At 36.7% G+C, this 20,090-nt stretch overlaps 1 protein-coding gene across 2 annotated transcripts; it reads right to left on the bottom strand.

The window, feature by feature from the left end:
* Positions 1-468: 468 nt before the first annotated feature.
* Positions 469-17,230, bottom strand: LOC308690326 (uncharacterized protein). Of its 2 annotated transcripts, none has more exons than XM_081364730.1 (5): positions 17,159-17,230; positions 7,626-7,875; positions 3,071-4,269; positions 1,050-1,146; positions 469-772 (listed from the first exon to the last, which is right to left on the bottom strand). In XM_081364730.1, the coding sequence occupies exons 2-4, from the start codon at positions 7,681-7,683 to the stop codon at positions 1,096-1,098; spliced, it is 1,308 nt and encodes a 435-aa protein (XP_081220856.1). In that variant the 5' UTR covers positions 7,684-7,875; positions 17,159-17,230; the 3' UTR covers positions 469-772; positions 1,050-1,095. The 2 variants fall into 2 exon arrangements, with proteins under 2 accessions (XP_081220856.1, XP_081220857.1); XM_081364731.1 differs by having other exon boundaries at positions 1,050-1,143.
* Between the last annotated feature and the right edge of the window lie 2,860 nt (positions 17,231-20,090).

Raw genomic sequence — 20,090 nt, 5'->3', positions numbered from 1 at the left:
GTGCTTTTCACATTCAGTCTAATTAAATCAAACTAATTGCTACATTTTATTAAATGCTGCATAAACTAGTTTCAGAGCTCAGTACAGGTCATTATACAAAAATATCTGTAGCGTTTTAATTGTAAAGTTAGTTTACATATTTATATAAACAATAACCATTGGGGAACGTTCTATATTTGGTAACTATTTCTATGTTAATATTAAAAATGCCTATGTTGTTAAAAATAACTACCCTGCAACCTTCTGGGAACATTATATTATTGTTGCAAAAAAATAAAAAAAACATTCCTAGAACATTATGATTTAGTTCCCAAAACAATAAAAAGACAGGAACCAAAAACTAATGTTAGGGGAACGTTCTGTGTTTGCTGGGAAGCCCCTGAAGCAAACGTAATACTTGGCTTTCAGAAATGAAAATTATAAGAAGAATCAGCAGAAAATAAAATTGGACAAAAACAACAAGCTGTTGATAAAATTATAATGAGTTTAATCAATCATAATTTGAAGTACAATTTTTTTTTATGAAAATTAAAACTAATAAGACAGATCTCTGAAAAACAATGAATGAGTTCAAATTAATATCACATTCACGTCTCTGCTGAAAGTGTTACGGCCTCTTCTTCAGCTCCTGAACATGAAAGTGAAACCCGAGTTAAACTCTTCCCGCATTGATCACATGTAAAGTTTCTCTCCGCTGCGGATCCTCATGAGATTCTTCAGACTTGATTTACATTTACACACATTTTTCCTTTCTCGTTCGCGTCCATCAGGTCTAAAAGAAACATTAAATCAAGTGAGATTTCAAATGAGAGACAAACGTGAAATGATAAGTGAAGCTCAAAGTCAAGATCACTGATGAGTTCAATAGTCATTTTAATCTCATCAAATCTGGTGGACAACGGCTGTGCACGATTATGATCTATTTTAATGTCATGAAGATGATTTGTGTTATAAGTCACTAGTTTGGTCATGACACAATGTAAATCTGGTGAGCATCAGCATGTTCTTCATCATGAAGAATGAATGAGGAATCAAGAATAAACACCAACCTCTTTGTTCTTCAGTATCTTGATGTTTCATTCTGCAGGTTCTGGATCACTGGCGCTCTCTCCGTCCTCTCCTTCCAGATGCTTTCTGGCAGTTCTGCTGAAAACAAACAAGTTTCATTTCTAACAATCATGATGAGAGAGGAATAATCAATATTTCAAGTACTAAGGCTAATCACATTTAAAAAAATAGTGACCTTGATCATGTAACCTAACCGTGTTGTTCAATAAAACCCAAATTATTACTTACTTTGATACTTTATTTGAACCAATTATTGCTTGTTATTATATATTTGTATTTTAATGGCTGTTGTTTCACTTGGATCTATCTTTATTACCACATTTATGTTCGATTACTTGATTTATCGGTGGAATAATTGGTGAAATACTCAATTACTAAAATAATCGATAGCTGCAGCCCTACTTTACTTTTGCTTTAAAAAAGGATTTCATAGAAATTTGGATTTCATTTGGCGTTTCACTACTGAAGTCCTATTTATTTTTTCATCTAGCTGTGCTGAACAGAAGCCCAGAACATGTGGATATAGTGACATTCAGAACATGCTGACTTTATCAGACTTATTATTGTTATTACCAATATTTACTGTTATTTTATTTTTTATTTTATGTTTGTATACAAATTTTTACTAATTTAGTCAATAGATTAATCAATACAAAAATAGTCGTTAGTTGCAGTGGAAACGGCTTATAAGTCAATAAGCGGTCCTCTGCTGCCATCTACTGGTCATAGTGCTAATTTAAAAATTTTAAATAAATATGTTGGTTTGCCAACTATAAGTTTTCCTACACTTTGAAACGTTTAGTTTTACAAATGGGGTCAATCTTTTAAGGATGAACAAATCATGGTTTTGGTCATCACATTAAAAATAACATTAAAACTGGATAATATAAAAAGAAATTGAAGAGCTGGAAAAAGTGTGATTGAAAGTCCTTGATTAGTGCTTGAATTTTACTCTCAAAAGGATGTACGAACCCTGAAATGAATAATGTAAAAAAATGGACTATGCCTGCCACAATACATACGTTGCATCTTAATGTTATCTACATTAATATTAAAATCACTAACAATTAGGACTTTATCTGCACCCAGTACTAACTCCGATAGAAAGTCAGCAAATTCTTTGATAAAGTCTGTATGGTGCCCTGGTGCCTGTAAACATTAGCCAGCACAAATCTCAAATGTATTTTTTTACACTATATTGTTACATTAAGCACCAACGGTTGCAAGGAACACATGATGAAGATGAAGATGAGGTATAACGTCTTTAATAATCCACTCATAAGGTAATACACCTGTGCAGAACAAATGAATGACCGCAATGACATATGAGTGGTGGGAAAACTAAGACAAAGGTGAACATGTGACTGAGAAAACAAACTAAAAGTCAATAAAAATGAAACTAACTGAACAGAACTGTGACATAATTTCAGTCTATTGGTTTTGGTGACAAAAGTCTCTGGAATTTACAGCTGCAGAAAGGAGGTGTCCCTGGTTTAAGGTTTGTGCCATGGGAATGCCTTAGCATCCTTCGTTTCCTGATAAGGCTGTGGATTTATGCATCGGGGTCACCACAGGGTTTCTTGGCCATATGGTCTTAAGTTTGGGGAACAAAGAGAAATCTTTTCCTGCTGATTCCTGGTGACATCTCCTTTAGCCATCTCGGCACCATGACTGTGTTTTATGACTTACTAATGGTTCACTGGGGAATCGTTCCGAACTGTGGAATGCGGTGTTGGGTTCATTTAATGAAATGGCCTGTTCACGGATAATCCTACATGAATTAGAAACTTCTCATAATAATGACTTAACATCTCATAATGATAAATGTTCTCATAATAATGAGATACTTTCTTATAATTAAAACTCTGTATCTCATAATAATGTAAAAAAATGTGAAGCAGATAGCAAGCAACCACCAAGATGTCATGTTGCTCATCATGTTAGGAAACTAACTTACACAGGAGAGACTTTAATGCTCAGCACATTAAGATGAACTACTTACTGTGATCTCAGACTGTGGTTTCTCCACTGCATGGATCGTCATGTGTCGCTTCAGGTGATTTTTAATAGAGAAAATCTCTTTGCACTGATCACACGTGTGCGGCTTCTCTCTGCTGTGGATCCTCTCATGTCTTTTCAGATCTGCTGACTGAATGAATCTCTTGTCACAGTGTGAACACTTGTAAGGTTTTTCTCCCGTGTGGTTCTTCTCATGGGTTTTCAGACTTATTAAATGACTGAATCTCTTGTCACAGTGTGAACACTTGAAAGGTTTTTCTCCAGTGTGGATCCTCTCATGTGATTTCAGATTTGATGACTGACTGAATCTCTTGTCACAGTGTGAACACATGTAAGGTTTTTCTCCAGTGTGAATTCTCTGGTGCAGTTTTAAACAGTTCGCTGTAATAAAAGTCTTCTTACACTCAAAGCACATGTACTCTTTTACACCAGTGTGAGTTTTCTCATGTTTATGTAAAGATTGCAGCAGTGAAAAACTCTTTCCACACACAGAACATGAATGCGGCTTCTCCTTCGTATGAACTGTCAGGTGTTTCCTCAGGTCTGGTGCACTAAGAAATGTTTTGCTGCATTGATCACATGAGAACGGCTTTTCTCCGGTGTGGATCCTCATGTGAAGATTCAGATGATGTTTTTGTGTGAAGCTCGTCCCGCACTGATCACATGAGAATGGCTTCTCTCCGTTGTGGATCCTCATGTGAAGATTAAGATGATGTTTTTGTGTGAAGCTCGTCCCGCACTGATCACATGAGAACGGCTTCTCTCCGGTGTGGATCCTCATGTGAATCTCAATATGATGTTTGCTTGAGAAGCTCTTTTCACATTGATCACATGAGAACAGCTTCTCTCCAGTGTGAAATCTCATGTGAAGCTCAAGATTTTGTTTGCTTGAGAATCTCTTTTCACACTGATCACATGTGAACGGCTTCTCTCCAGTGTGAACTCTCATGTGAATCTTAAGACTATTTTTGCGTGTGAAACTCTTCTCACACTGATCACATGTGAACGGCTTCTCTCCTGTATGAACTTTCAAGTGACGCTCAAGACTTGGTTTGGTTGTGTAACTCTTTCCACACTGAGTGCAGGTGAAAGATTTCTTGGCTCTATTTTTCTTTAAAAATGTCTTTTTATTCTTTGAGCGACGCAAATGTTCTCCACGCTCCTCGTTCTCTTCCATCAGATCTGAAGTGAAAGAAAAAATCATCAAAATAATACAAAGAGAAAAAAAAATGAAGTGAAAGGACATAAAAGTAGACAACTGCTATAAAATATTACCATTTTGCCGTTTAAAAAAATAAAAAAATAAATAAAGTTAAATAAAGCGAGTTCCCCTGTGTTCCTGTGTGAGTTTGGCGAACTCAATTCAACGTCACACTGTGGCCTCTTAGTTTAATTACAAGAACACAAGCTTTTTGCAATCAAGTGGAGCAGATTTATTAATTTTTGTATTTTATTAAATTTTGGATTTATTATTATTTGTTACACTTTGAATTTATCTTAACAAAAAAACACCACAGAGTGTGACATTTGACAACAATGTCAATGTCTGTAGAAATTTCACATGCTGAAAGTCTAGACTGATCCTCTCATTTAAAACTCCCTATATTGTATTGACATATAACCTTTATTTCGCTATTAAACATCAAAATTATTAATTACTAAGTTTTTGTAAACGCACAGATAAAAACAGCTCTCTGTCAGCTGGTTCTTTACAATCTAGACAGACAAAAACATTAATAATTCTGATGACACGCCAGATGAGATGGACTTGGTAATAGTGATAATGTGATACAGAACATTGTTCTGTTTATTTTTCACTGTATGCATATTGCAGTTCATATCCCCAGTGTATTCCTGTTGAAAACGAATGCTTACATTTATGCAAAGTTGATAGACTTCCCCGTTGTTGATTTTTTTATGTTCTCCATTTGAAATATAGTTCATAATGTGCCTATAGTTCATATAAATGCTGTTGTTATACATAAAATATGCAACTGAGAGCACTAAGGTACATTGAAGTAGCAATGTTTTTTATTCAAGTGGTTTAGAATGTTTTTTTAATGTGTTTGAATTAGTTTTAAATGATTTATTTGTTACATGTTATTTAAAAAAGACGCTTTAGTGACCGTGCACTTAATTATTTACTCTTTTTGAATCCTATTTATTAGGGATGCACGAGTACAAGTAGGAATATACTGAGCTCAATATACTCGTACTCGTAAAATGCTCCGATACCAACGACCGATACCAGGCCGCGTGTAAACAGTGTTTGTGTCCAGAAAAAGAAACTCTGACAACAGAGGGGATAAATGGGGATAAAAAAAGGAGGCTGTCTATGAAGTAAATGTATCTGCCTAGTGGGATATTAAACAAAATATAGTAACACATTGCCTTGGTGCGCGAGCTGATAAGAGAAAAACGCGCAGTGGATTGAGCGCGCAGCGGGACAGACGCACGAGCTGGTCGAGCGCATCCCTTTAACCAGACGTCATTGGAAAGTTTGTAGTTCGGTCAGATGTAAATGGCGAAGTCAAACAAGACATGTATCTTATCAACGTTAACTGATGAGAGAGAGAGAGAGAGAGAGAGAGAGAGAGAGAGAGAGAGAGAGAGAGAGAGAGAGAGAGAGAGAGAGAGAGAGAGAGAGAGAGAGAGAGAGAGAGAGAGAGAGAGAGAGAGAGAGAGAGAGAGAGCGAGCACTTCTGTTGAATGCTCTTGATTGCTGATCGTTCGCTCAGCACGTGTCATTTGGATTTAAACTAAATCGTATATGTACGTAAAACATGAACTGTTACCTGATTTATGTATAATGGGTTGTGGTTCCCTACATTGTTACAGGACGCGTGAGCAAGGCAAGAAGTTCCATGAACGCAAACATCCAAAGCGCGCGCCCCGCAAACCAGTGTCTCAGACAGCGCGCGGATAATGAATTGAATTGTCTTTCACGTCTTGCGCTTGTATGGACGAATTCACACAAGTTTATGTAAAACGCCCATCTTGGCGAGTATCCCAGTAAACAAAGTCAGTTATATCTCGAGTGAACGTAGACAGTAGGCCTAGCTATATTCAAATGAGGTCCGTCGTCCGTGCGTTCGGGCTTAAAGGGGCAGAAGTTTAATACTTTTTTAATCAAACAATGAACAAATAAATTACTCACTGCTCTTGACTAAATAGGCTACCCTTTTCAACTTTACAAAAATATACATCTATATTAAATGTATACAGTTAAGAATATGCAATTGTTTTTTTTTTTTAACCAATCCTCAGCACTGAAACATTTCTGGAGCTGCTCTAAATATGTGCTGTAATATTAAATGAAAGATAAAATATGATAGAGCAATAGAATGAACAGTGAAAGTAACAGAAGCTCATACAATGCATGCAAATAGTTAAAAATTCATACATTGTGATTTCCGGATTATGTCTCTCACAGTGGACATGCACCTACGATGACAATTTCAGACCCCTCCATGATTTCTAAGTGGGAGAACTTGCAAAATAGCAGGGTGTTCAAATACTTATTTTCCTCACTGTATGTTCATTTTTAATGTTATCGTTATCGGACCAATAAGAAAATTTGGCCAATATATTAAAGCTGATAAATAAAGGATTATTTCCTTCAGATGAGTGATGAGTTTTAAATTGCTTAAAATATGATTGGAATCACTTCCAAAAGGAAAATACAGTTCAGTGCAACTCTATCATATAGGCTACATACAATTATGATGAGAACATTATAATTGTGTGTTTGGGTCATGGCTTTTAATGGTGAGACTTTTGTAATCAGGCTCTAAAAAATTATAAACACATTTGGATTTAGATTAATCTGCAAATATATCGGTTATCGGCTTTCAAATATAAAGAATTATCACAAAATTTTCATATCGGTGCATCCCTAGGTATTGATCATAAAAAACAGTATTGTCGATCACTAATTATCTGGGCTCTTTTTACAGCATGACTGGAGGACAAGAAAATAATCTCAATCCATTGTCTCCTTTTTTACACAAATGCCACAGTATTGATCACATTCATCTACCCTGTTACCAAAGATATTATAAGAAGACTAATCTCTATATCTATGAATAATTAGGGTTGGGTATTGTTCGGGTTTTTTACGATACCGGTACCAGTGCCTGAACCGATACTTAAAAAAGAGCCACAAAACAACGGTGAATGACATTACATTACGCTTACAAATCTGTCTGCCATTCCTTTACTTGATACAGGATGTTTATTGCAAAAAACAAAACAAAAAAAAAAAGAAACAACTGTTGTAAACTATGAAAATCAAAAAATCTGAACCAGATATAAATTTAAAATAAAAGAGCTAAATTTAAATCTGGTTTGACATAATGTTCACAATAAATATGAACATTTCTCAAAACTCACTTTACTGACCATTCTTTGAAAACCAAAAATGAAACTTTTGTACCCATTTCATAGTTGAACTGTTTATCTAAACGTGATGAAGTGCTGGAATGTTTCTAACATGAATGATCTTCAGCATCATGAATGAATGAAGAATAAACACCAACCTCTTTGTTCTTCAGGATCTTCAGTGTGTTTCATTCTGCAGGGTTCTGGATCACTCATGTTCTCACTGTCCTCTTTAATAAACTCAGTCTTTGCAGATCTCAGCTCTTCCTGATGCTCTGATGCTCGTCTTCACTTGTAGCTGATGGGAGTTTACAGCATTTACTGGTGAATTACAGTGGGAGGAGCTTCCCTGATGATGTAGATGCTGTGGGAGGAGCTTCTCTGATGATGTGATTGCTGTGGGAGGGGCTTAAATTATGGTAAATATAAGTGGGAGGAGCTGATCTGCCCAAAATAAAATAAAAAATCAGTTACTAAGTCAACGTTAATGCTTTTATACTTACTGATAGCCGGACTTTAAACAATGTAATAAAATTATTCCAAATATTATTAAGGTAAAAAAGACAGAAATAAATGTACATAATTGTCAGACTATCAACAAGCCATTCAGGATCATCAGCAGATCATCTCACTTTATTCTGAGTTGTTAGAAACACATTATTTGAGTCAGTATAGATAATAAAAGACTATAAAACTGCTCCACTGAAAGACAATACTGTAATTTCTCACACTATGACATGGATTAAAAATCAATAAAACAAAAACTATCAATAATGATCTTCATCAACCACTGCAGAAAAATAATTACAGCAGCATAATATGCCCAAATTAATATTGCTAGCTTTATCTTATGATAACTACATTAATCACTATAAAGTAGTTAGATCATTAAAATAATAATGCTTAGAATTTATATATTTACATGCACAGAAATTGAAAATGATCATACAACTTTCCAAATAGTTATGGGAACTAAGGGAATATAGGCTAGTTATGTTCCAAAGAGTTGCACTATTGTTACTAGGTAAACGCTATTCATGTTTATTAGCATTCATTTAATGTCTCACGTGGATTATAGGCTCAATGTAAAGCAGTCTCTGTTCCAGTATGACACTTGATTTTTGAATTATTTGATTTTCACTTGATTTATTTGAGACTGATTCCCATATCAATTTCCCTCACTGATCTCAAACTAGTGATGGGTCGTTCGCGAATGAGCCGGATCTAAGAGCCGGCTCTTGTCGGTGAACGACGGGAGCCGGCTCGCATGTCTGAAGAGCCGACTCTATATTTAAAAATATAGCCTATATAAATTAAATCATTATGTAGGCTAATAATGAAATAATGAATGATTTTAATTGCATTTAAAATAATTGACTAATTCAAAAACATAATTATATAGGCCTAAAGGCGCACACACATTTGTTTCGACTGTCTGATCAGCCTCACATTCTGTTCCTGTCAATCATACACGCGATGTCAACCAATTAAACTGCATGAGGGAGGGCAGAGCAAACTCACACACACACACACACACACACACACACACAATAGAGATGCGGAAAAACCGCGGATCAGGCGGATGATGTGACGAAAAATAATATTTTAATTAAATTCGGGCGGGCGGCGGTTGAACCAATCAAATGAAAAAAGTTTCAATAGTAGGGTAGACTGTGTACAGTTGAGACACTTTTTGAGTTTTGATTTTTCACACAAAAATACATACGGAAAAGAATTGAATTTTCACATGAAATGCCACATGACATTACATTAGCATGTAGACTAATGTATTATCAATCAATAATACCCATAAGTAGTTTACATTTTCCACAATTAGCGAATAAAAATAAGGTGCTTTTTGTGTCAACTCTGTCTCAACTGTATGTACGGGACAGTTGAGACAGTACTATGGTACAGTTGAGACACCCATTTTTAATGAGGGAAATGTAACTAAATGTTCATTGCAAATATAATAAAAAAAGACTAATGAAGAGATGAAGCTCTTTTCTTTTTTTTCACATATCAGGCCAGTGAAGCAACAGAATCTTGAACTTCTCAGCTACCTTCCTAATTGATATGCCCTCATCTACAACTTTTGCGGCCCTCTCTAAATGGTCTCCTGGCATTCCCTATTTGTTGTCCTAGCTCTCGTGCGGGGCATCCTGCACAAGAATAAGATAACTTGCTAGGTTATCTTTCTAACATGCATGTTTAAAAAATATATTCATTAATAACATATACAGTTAAATATAATAAATATGAAATTGTATTTTTAATTGCGTCCTATGCTGGCCAATTATGACGTTTAACCTGCTATCATAACACTGAACAAATAAACAGCGTGTTTTGTAATATAACTCTATTGGGGTACGGTTGAGACACTAGTGTCTCAACTATCCCCCGCTGGCCACTTCGCACATTTCTCTAGATTTTGCATTGAGCTTGCATGACTCATTACCATGGAATATACCAATTTTTAGGGCACAGAATAATGTTTGTAATGGTACCAGTTACGTTTAACAGTCACATAAGGATAATAAGTTATTCATAGTTGAGTGCGCAAAAAACGATGCAAGCCTTCCCTTAGAAAAAAAACTTTTGCAGATATCTTCTGATCTGAGACGCGTCCAGTCTTCAGATTTTGCAGGATAAAAGAGGACACTAATACGCATGTGCACAGCAAAAATCACAACTTGTGCATGCTGCGCGCGCAAGTTATTTAAGGTGTCTCAACTGTACCTATGTCTCAACTGTACACAGTCTACCCTACAGCTGTCAGTACTATTGGAGGAGGCCGTCTGGGTTATTTTGTTTCGATATTAATTATATTTTAAAACAGCCAATCGTAGCCTACCACTGTGGAATAGGCATTTAAAAGAGAGACAGATCATGGTCTGATATGACTCAGAAATGACATCGGGCAATTGCAGCGCAAGATGTTCAGAAGAACGCAAGAGCTGAACTTCTACAAGCTCAATAATATCCACATTAAAAAGTAAAAAAAGAAGGTACGAAAAATAGTCAGTCATAACTTTGCCAATTAATTAGATGTGCAAGTCAAGCAGGCTAGTTTTTGGGTTGTTATGGACAATTAAAAATGTGAATATTCACGTTGCACAGTTGTGTGGTGGACTTTAAGCGAGTTAAAACATATTTTTTAAAGAGCCGTTTGTGAGTCAAAAAGAGCCGGCTCTTTTCAGTGAGCCGAGTCAAACGAGCCGGCTCACGAAAAAGAGCCGGAATGCCCATCACTATCTCAAACTGACTTTGACTTCTGACTTGACGAGACAATCACACAAACGAACACAAACTCGCTCAGGTCTGAATGAACTCAACATATTCTCCTCATGCTCGCTGCTGCTGCACTAAATGTTTATTTCAGAAGGAAGACGCCAGAAAAGACGCACAAGTATCGCTGTGATCGATGAAAACACTAAAGAAATGAGTCTGTCGCTTAATCAAACTGTATAAAGTATGTGTGATGGTTGTGTAAAATATGATAAATAGCCTACCGTGAACTGCTCTCCTCACCTCAGAAAACTCGACGGTGAAACTCAATGACGGATCTCTCTTGGTCGTAGTAGTAGTGGGAAGTTCGGATCATTTTACTGACTCGGATCTTTGAGTCTCGTTCAGCAAAATGAACGAATCTTTTTTCGAGTCATTTCGTTCATTTCAACATAATATAAATAAAATGGCATGTTAAACACATCTAGTACTTATGAAAATGTTGATTACATTTGTAAAAAGAATAAAAATAAACTATAGGGTAATGCAGCCAAAGCCAAATTATAAGAAACCGAAATGTTTTATTAATTGATTAGTTGTTGGGTCTTAAGTTCAGGCTATTGCAGTCTGACTCTGTTTTAGTTCACCTCATCTCCTGATCCGAGAAGTTCTTCCTTTGCAACTTCATATTTATCACGTTTGTTCTCCTGTGTCTGACCCTGATCTGTCTGCTGGGCCGTGCCGTGTGTGATACAGTACTAGTTGAGTTATAATCTGTCAGATATAACCCTCATGAATATAATCAACTAATTTTAGGGCAGAAATAACCTTTCAGACAATAAGTAGAGGCTTCAGTCACTTTTTGGCAGGTGAAACGTCGCATTATAATGGTTGTATTGGCCATCTAAAGGTATTTTAAGAGGTAAAAAGTACTAGTTGAGTTATAATCTGTCAAATATAATTCTTCTGAAGGAAATCAACTAATTTCAGGGCAGAAATAACATTTCAATCAATAAGTAGAGGCTTCAATCACTTTTAGGCTTCAATCACTATTACCACGGACATGAGCGGATGTTTATTTGCACGTTATGTCTGTTTGATCCACATAAAAGCAGCTGTAGTCGTAAAGAGACTGGGCGATACAGCTTTAAGGGCTTTAACCATAGATATATACGGCAGTTCATTGGAACGAATGCGTCAATAGAGCCGCCATCTTGGAATAGGGGAGCCCCTCCTCTTAATGCATCAGCGTCAATGTAGGCAAAGGTCTAATGGAAATAAAATAACCATAAATCGTCATGAATGCGATTTTCTAGTTTTTATGTTTCGTTCCAACGGTCAGACATGTATTTATCATTGAGTCCAGAGGAAATTTAAGGTTTTGATATTAAGATAATTACTTATTTTTCAAAATATAATGCATTTGCTAGTAGGCCTAAGATTATTAGTCACATTCTTCCACTTGAGTAAACTTAGAATAAACTATCACTATATATATATATATATATATATATATATATATATATATATATATATATATATATATATATATATATATATATATATATATATATATATATATATCGTCGCTGCCCGATGAAAATCACGTATGTCCAAAACGGTTACTTTTCAGGAAGTGAAAAAAATACCATAATTTAAAAGCATATGAACATAGCGTTGTCATACTTGGTATGGCATTTTTAAATGTAGCCATATTCTTGCCAGTGTAATGATATAATCCACATTTGACCAAAATCGAGTTTAAATGGACATACGTGCATATTTTACAGTAACGGTGGTCGATACGCGTTCTTCCGATCATTAATTAGAATGGCCAAGTCGCGTTTCATATTGACAGATGAATACGCTCAGTTTATTAAATAGCCTACGTCTCAGTTTATTAAATACGCTCAGTTTATTAAATATCTCTTGCAAACTATGAAGGGACAATGAATACACTCATTGCTGACCCCAGGGCCGGCGCGTCCATATAACTAGGCAATTGCCTAGAGCGGCACTTTTGTAAGGGCAGCAAAATGTGTGCCAACCGGGAATGAACAATTCACAAAATAGGCTAGGGCTAGGCTATGATCATATATCATCATACATAATCAGAGAGTTGCCTTTTTCTTTTCGTTTTAAATTATTTCGTTTAAAGACCTTTCAAGCTTTGTGTAGCCTATTTGATGTCTTTCTCATGTCTGTGTGAGGCATACACTGAGTTTCGTTAATGAGATGCGCTCCAGTTAACGTGCAATGCAAGTGAACGCGCGGGCGTCTCCATGATTATATTGTCTGCTATATACCGGTATTTGCTTATTTATTTAATCCATGGTTGATGAAAAATTGATTAAAATTAAGATACAATTTATACAAAACGAAATTCACTTTAAAGAAAGGTTTTATACAAAACAAAACTTAATGAAGTGGTCAAAATCATGTCTGACCCGTCTCAAATTGTGCATCCTATTACTCGTGCTGTTCACTTTTCATACTTTCAACAGCATAGTAGACCTACAGACTCTATTTGTACAAACTGCTGCACATTCATTTAATTCTGAATTTTGCACACACAAGTTGAAAGGCTTCAAATCAAGTTCACGGATAATTGTGCGTGCATTTATTAATCATTATGATACTAAAATCATAACAAAGTAGGCTATGCTATGTACAAAAAAAATACAGCCATTTCTGTTTTTTTCTTTTAAACAAAAAAAAAAAAGAAAAAAAGCTGCAGCTTTTTTTTTTTTACATTTCATCTTTCATTCCGAAATAGAATAATGAATGGACGAAAAAGTACACGGACCCAACATGTAGGCTATTAGCCTTTTTACCCGTTATCAATCTAAATTAATCTCGTTTTTAATAAAATAACTTAATTTCGTTTTTCTTTAAATTTCGTTGTTCTTTATTTAAATTTCGTTTTTTTTCTTTATTTAATTTTCGTTTTTTCTTTATTTAAATGTCATTTTTCTTTATTTAAATTTAGTTTTTTCTTTATTTAAATTTAATTTTTCTTTTTTTAAATTTAGTTTTTTTCTTTATTTAAATTTTGTTTTTCTTTATTTAAAATTAGTTATACTTTATTTAAATCTACCCTTTACTGTGTCAGTAATTTATTAGTCAGAAAAATATTAGACTACCTTAAAAGTATTGCTTAAGTTAACAGGCCCGTGCGTTAACATCTCCACAATAAACAGTGACAATTACTTCGTCTAGACCATTTACTGGTAAATAACAGTTGTGAATATATTGCGAATATATAATAAACTTGAACAGTTGTCAAAAACAAACGTTTGCTGATACTTTACCTCACAGAGTTATTCGGCTATCCAATGCTGAGCTTCCAGAGACGCTTAGACCGCGAGATGCCTCCACAGGGCGGGAGATACGCGGCGTGATTGACAGCATTGACACCAAATGGATATACGTGAAAATCAGATGACATGATTTCACAACTTTTCATAGGTCATTTAGATATGTGAAGCATACTGTATACGGAAATGAACCTGGACATTCTATCCGTCGAAAAATCTCAAAATCGGCAAAATGGACATACGCGGTTTTCATCGGACAGCGACGATATATATATATATATATATATATATATATATATATATATATATATATATATATATATATATATATATATATATATATATATATATATATATATATATATATATATATATATGAAGAGTTTCGTTGCAAAACGAGATATATCCATTTTGAGAAATGTTGGTTATTTGACATTATTATTTAAGACATCAACAGTCAAGTTCATTCACATTTTTTGTACATTAAACTATTTCTTGAGCTCAGTGAAGGCCATGGACACAATATTCTTCAAATCCACTATATTTTCTATTTAATTTTATGTCCATAAATAGTTCATAAATAAGTCAAAAACCATGCCAAAATGCAACATATTTATCTTAACATCTTAAATTGGTTTAAAAAAATACATCATAAATATATGGAATAGTATATACAAAGATTGATTAATAATAATAAGATTCTGAGTTAGTTTTGGCCAGAACATACACAACACAACATAACTTTTTTTTTTTTTTTTGCAAAACGCTATATATCCACCATAGGTTCTACTACTGTAATACCATTGAAGAAATCTTTTGGATCATCAGTGGGAAAATTAACAATAATTTATCAATTAATCGTAAATAATATTCAAAAACATAATGCCATAATAAACATAATGTGACTATGGCATGTGCCAGTAATCCAGGGCAGTCCCTGAATGAAAAGGTCGGATAACAACGTAGCCTACGGACGTCTGTGTGCTTGTGCTTCACATAGGGACAGTGGGCATTAAAAAAAAAATAAAAAATAAAACCCCGTTGCGCTGCCTGGCTAGCTGAGCTGTCAGAGCAGACAAACTGCAGGATGTTTATCGTTTTAACCATCCTTTAACAGCTTCGGACTATTTGTGATTAGTTAAAATTTAGATAAGTAAGATTAAGTTAGTTAGATAAACGACTTGTAGCTTGTTACAGAAAGAGTGGAGGCTCCTTCCACACCGCTGCTGAAAACCAAACCTGTATGATCAGATCCTATGACGTTAGCTTGACTCTGAAGTGGGTCGCAACACCGGACGCGCAGCTCAGCGCCGCGCCTCGCCGCGCCACGTCTAGGACAACTCTCACCTGAAATCCGTTAGCATCAGCAATTTTCTGATTTCTGTAAATAAATTTAAAACTAAATGTATATTGCAGCATGGGGTTAAGTCCGTATAGGCCTACATTAACTACGATTTGAGACACAAATGTAAATTTAATATAAAACTATGTAAATGGCGCTGTGCCGCGGCAGGATTTTGAACACTGAGCTGCGCGTCCGGTGTGCGACCCGCTTGACAGACAGCTGTTGATCAGACGTGACTGACAGCTCGCCGCCTACAGTATAAACAATTAAATGGTAAACGTGTTTTAGTTAGCCTATTGAATCCTCTTTTTAAAAACATATGTTTTATGTTTTGATATTATCGTTAAATCACTGAGCAAACTCGGAGCACTTCACCGGCGGTGACTCTCTCCTCGCTTGACATCCTGAGCTCGCGCAGCATCCTGAACGTTCTATATGTTGCCCCCCTCCTGGTGGGCGATGGCAGTACTGACTACGCCACCCCTTGGACAAGACTGGTGAGAGCAAGGGGACTCTCCTTTTTTTTTAAAAAGAACCACGCACAGGCTTGGTTTAGCAAGTAAAAAGATACAATGTTTATTTTATCTTAGTTAAAAAAATGAGTCGCTTTAGATAGTCAATAAATAACACACAAATTCATCATTTAACAGGGATAAGCCATAGTAGAGTGAGCCACCAGAATGTAAGCTTAAACAGGCCTAGGTTTCGTTACCACCGTGAGCTAAAGCACACCACTTTAGAGTAAAACAAACACTACAAACTCAGCTTACACATCACAGCAACGTTGCTTGTTGAGCTATTACAACAGATGCACGCTTCACAGCATTACACTGCACACCTCAGTTTCAAATGGGTGAAACACTCTAAGGAAACCAGACTAGAGCCCGATAGGCTAATCCATCTTATGGGCCCAATCCACAATAGGCTATTAATAGGGAAGGGGGGAGAAAACAAGCAAAGAGAAGAAACCGCTAGCCGGTGGCCACCATCAGTTCACTAACACACATATCTTACAGCCCACCGGCTAGTGGTAAAAGAAAAGAAAAAAAAGAAAAATACAATAAATCAATAAACCAAACGAAAAATGTCTAAGAAGCAGCACCTGCACATACATACACATTCAAACACATTCAAGAGAACAGCAGCCGACAATCTGATTGCTGTATAAAAACAAACAAACAACAAAAAAAGAAACAAAAGACCCAGTTGAGTGCTCTGTGCGCCTAAGAGTCATAATCAGTAGTCTGTTTACATATAGCTACTAAATACATGCGCACACACGGCAAACGCGAGACCCATAAATGACATACTGTTAGATCCTAATCAGACGTAAGCCAGTAGATTTACTGCGAGAAAAACCCTCTACCATTACTTCTTTAGCAAAAAACCATAAGCACATAACTTTGTTACACGTTTTGCTTTTTACCAAACACCTTATTATTAAAGCCATACCTTTTGCAAGCTAGCGATTGGGTGAGTAGACCGTGTTCCGTGCTTCACGCATTCACCAGGGTCACTGGACGCTAGCGAACATAACAACGGAGCCCCATTACAATTAACGTAATAGACCAACAGAGATATACTAAAACAGATGAAATAAAAGGGTACCTTCTCTATACGCTTGTCACTCTAGGCATCCTCAACGTGTTTTGGAAACGCATGCACACACACACAAGACAGTAGCGCCGTTGGCAATCACTCGGTAACACCTTAGCCCATCAAGAAAACATTAAAACTTCCCTTGATGCACTGAACGCAAATAACCATTATAGTCATTCAACAACAGCTAGTTTAGACCTACCTTGCACGACAAACAGCACCCAGGAACACTGCTGCACTCCAACGCGTCAATAGCTAGCTACAATGAATGGCTACCGGCATGAGGACCCCAGGTGCTTATACACCTGCCTGCGCTTAATTGCCAACCTCTCCCACCCACATTAGGTGACGTAGCAATACGGGAAAGAGTGAACATGAGCGAGAGGCGAAGAAAGATGGAGAAGAGAGGGAAAAGAGAGCACCCCAAATCCACAGGCTACATATAGCCTAACCGTTATATCGCACTTTGTAAAGAAACTGGGCTGGCGGATATCGCGTTTTGTGAAAAAATACATTTTGTAGTAGGCTTAAAATGTACATTTTTAAATCTTATTAATGGCAGCAATTCACACATAGATTAAGGTACATCTGAACAGTGATTTCCAATAATAAAATCCAAATGTCAAAAAATGGCGTTTATCGCGTTTTGCAACCGAACTCTTCATATATATATATATAATTAGCAAAACTTGGTCACTAAATATTTAATATTCAATTATTTTAATGATCACAATTAAAGGTGCTCTAAGCGATGCCACACGTTTTTTAGGCCAAAACATTTTTTGTCACATACAGCAAACATCTCCTCACTATCCGCTAGCTGCCTGTCCCCTGAACACACTGTAAAAAAACGCGGTCTCTGTAGACACCACAGGCTCCACAAACGGCAACAAAAACAAACTGGGCTCACCCGCACCACGAAACCATAACAAACAGTCTTCCAGCCAATCACCGACAAGAAGTATTTGAGGGCGGGGTTTAGTGCGCGGACATAATATTCATCTCTGGTCATAATTTAGAGCATATTAACCGTTGTGCCGTGCTGCTTATTGATCACGCAGAAAAAATGACCCTTCCCGCGGCCAAAACCAGACGTCTGTGGATGAGAATCCAAAACAAGGACTGGTGGGACGTTGTCCTGCTTCACTTCACAGACGCGCAAGTGAAATGAGAATGACGGGAAACTTATTAGTATGACACTTTATTCAACAGGAAGAATGGCTCGTTCTGCGCGTCATACGTCATTACGCTATTTAACGTCATCGCACATGCGCAGTCCTTTCAGTTTAGGTTTTCAATCTGATCAAGTGTTTACATGTTCTCTCGATCGGATTACAATAGGGATAAACCACCCCTTTCAATCCGATCGAAATTTCATTCGGATCGAGCTCAATCGGATCGATTAAGGTGTTTACATTAATTTTTTTTTTTCGTCCGATTGAGCCGTCAATCCGATTATAAGTGTCCATGTAAACGCAGCTAATGATATTCAGTTTCAGTCAGAGACGTTAAAGGGACACTTCACCCATTTGCATTAAGCTTTGCATTGTTAGAAATCCAGTCATTCTATTGAATGGTCGTGCAACACTCTCTCATTTTCCCCTGAGATGGGAGAAATCTGTTATTTACCTCTTACACTTCCTCCTACAATGACGCAAAAATCGTCATTTTGCGTCATTGTAGGAGGAAGTGTAAGAGGGGGGGGATTTCTGTTGAGACTACAAGCACTAGTTCCTCATCTTTCCCAGGGGGCGGGACCCGCTCACGCTACAGACCTATTACAGATCAGTGGGTGGGACTTTACGCTCTGAAACTGAAAGCAATATCCTCCATCTTGTTTGAAGCTAAGCTAACAGGCGCTGTGGAGACAGAATGATGTAAAGTTATGACAATAGCGGAGGAGAGTGCTCCATATGATATAGACTAGATGAAGAGGATTTCGGAAGTCTGATGCTTGAATCAGGTGTCTGTGGCTACCTTTACAAGCCACATTATAGCGAAGAGCAGCCGAGGCAGAAGACCTGCCTGCCGCGGACGAGGAGCCCGGACTGGCTCGGGTTAGGGCGGACCGGTGGCGCCGGTGATCTCACTATGCAACTACGAACCGCTACGAACACAGAGATAGAGTCCGTCTGCGGCAAAGAATTTCAACGATGACAATTTCTCCTGGACGAAATCTCTGAATCAGACGAGGACACGGACGTTTGTGTTGTGAACAAGTTTCCTAGTTTCGCACCGCATAATGTTCTGACTGAACATCCAGGTACCATGCAATAATTCACCTTTTCGAAAGAAATACAAACGAGGAGTAATGCACTAATGAGTTCGCCAACTAACTAGACATTTTGTGTGAATGTGAAATTAATTTCAAGCTCTGGTGGTAGCTAGACTTGTAGACGGAAGAGTGATTTCTCTTATAGGCAGATATGCGCTTTCTGGATTAGTGGGAGTGGCTTGCGGAGCTGTGCAATGTGGTGCATTGTGGGAGTTGTTGTCTTTCATACAAATGCGTCCTGAAGTTATTTTTTGTCTTTTCTCGGTCACAAAGGCACCAAATTCAAAATTTCTTTTACATTTCGACTACATATATGACCCACTTTAAATAAAAAGCAATGTTCAAATGGGTGAAATGCCCCTTTAAGGATCATCTGCCCCTAGAAGGTAAACCTTTGGTTGAATTAATTGCATATTTACAAACGAACTATGTGCAAATTTACAACAAAAAAAAAACCCTGCAATTTGCATGTCATTTATTATGGTAATTATTACAGTATACATGATAATGCATCATCCAGATGAGCCTAAATGGCCCTTGTGGCAGAGTCAAAAGGTTTGTAGATCTCTCTCAAATTCTGGTAAAAACTGCTGATTTAAAACTTCCATTTACCATTTTGTGCTAAATTGTGCGCTAGTCATACGTGGGTGTATCTGCACTTTTTCACAAAGACCAACACTGGGAAGTTTAATGTTTTTTGAAAATAAGGAGCAAGGAAAGTCTTGCAAAATCCAAGGAGCTGAGACTGAAGGTGAGGGTACAGCGTCAGTGCAGGGAGTCTTCAGGATCCACTAGATCCCCTTTGTGCTTCTTGTGTTGAAAGAGATAAAAGGACACAAAAATGGGACAAAATATATAC

This window comes from Scardinius erythrophthalmus (assembly GCF_964197995.2).
Source record: "Scardinius erythrophthalmus genome assembly, chromosome: 1".
Lineage (NCBI taxonomy): Eukaryota > Metazoa > Chordata > Actinopteri > Cypriniformes > Leuciscidae > Scardinius > Scardinius erythrophthalmus.
Note: the sequence above shows the minus strand (reverse complement) of the source record. Positions and strands in the feature narration are given on the sequence as shown.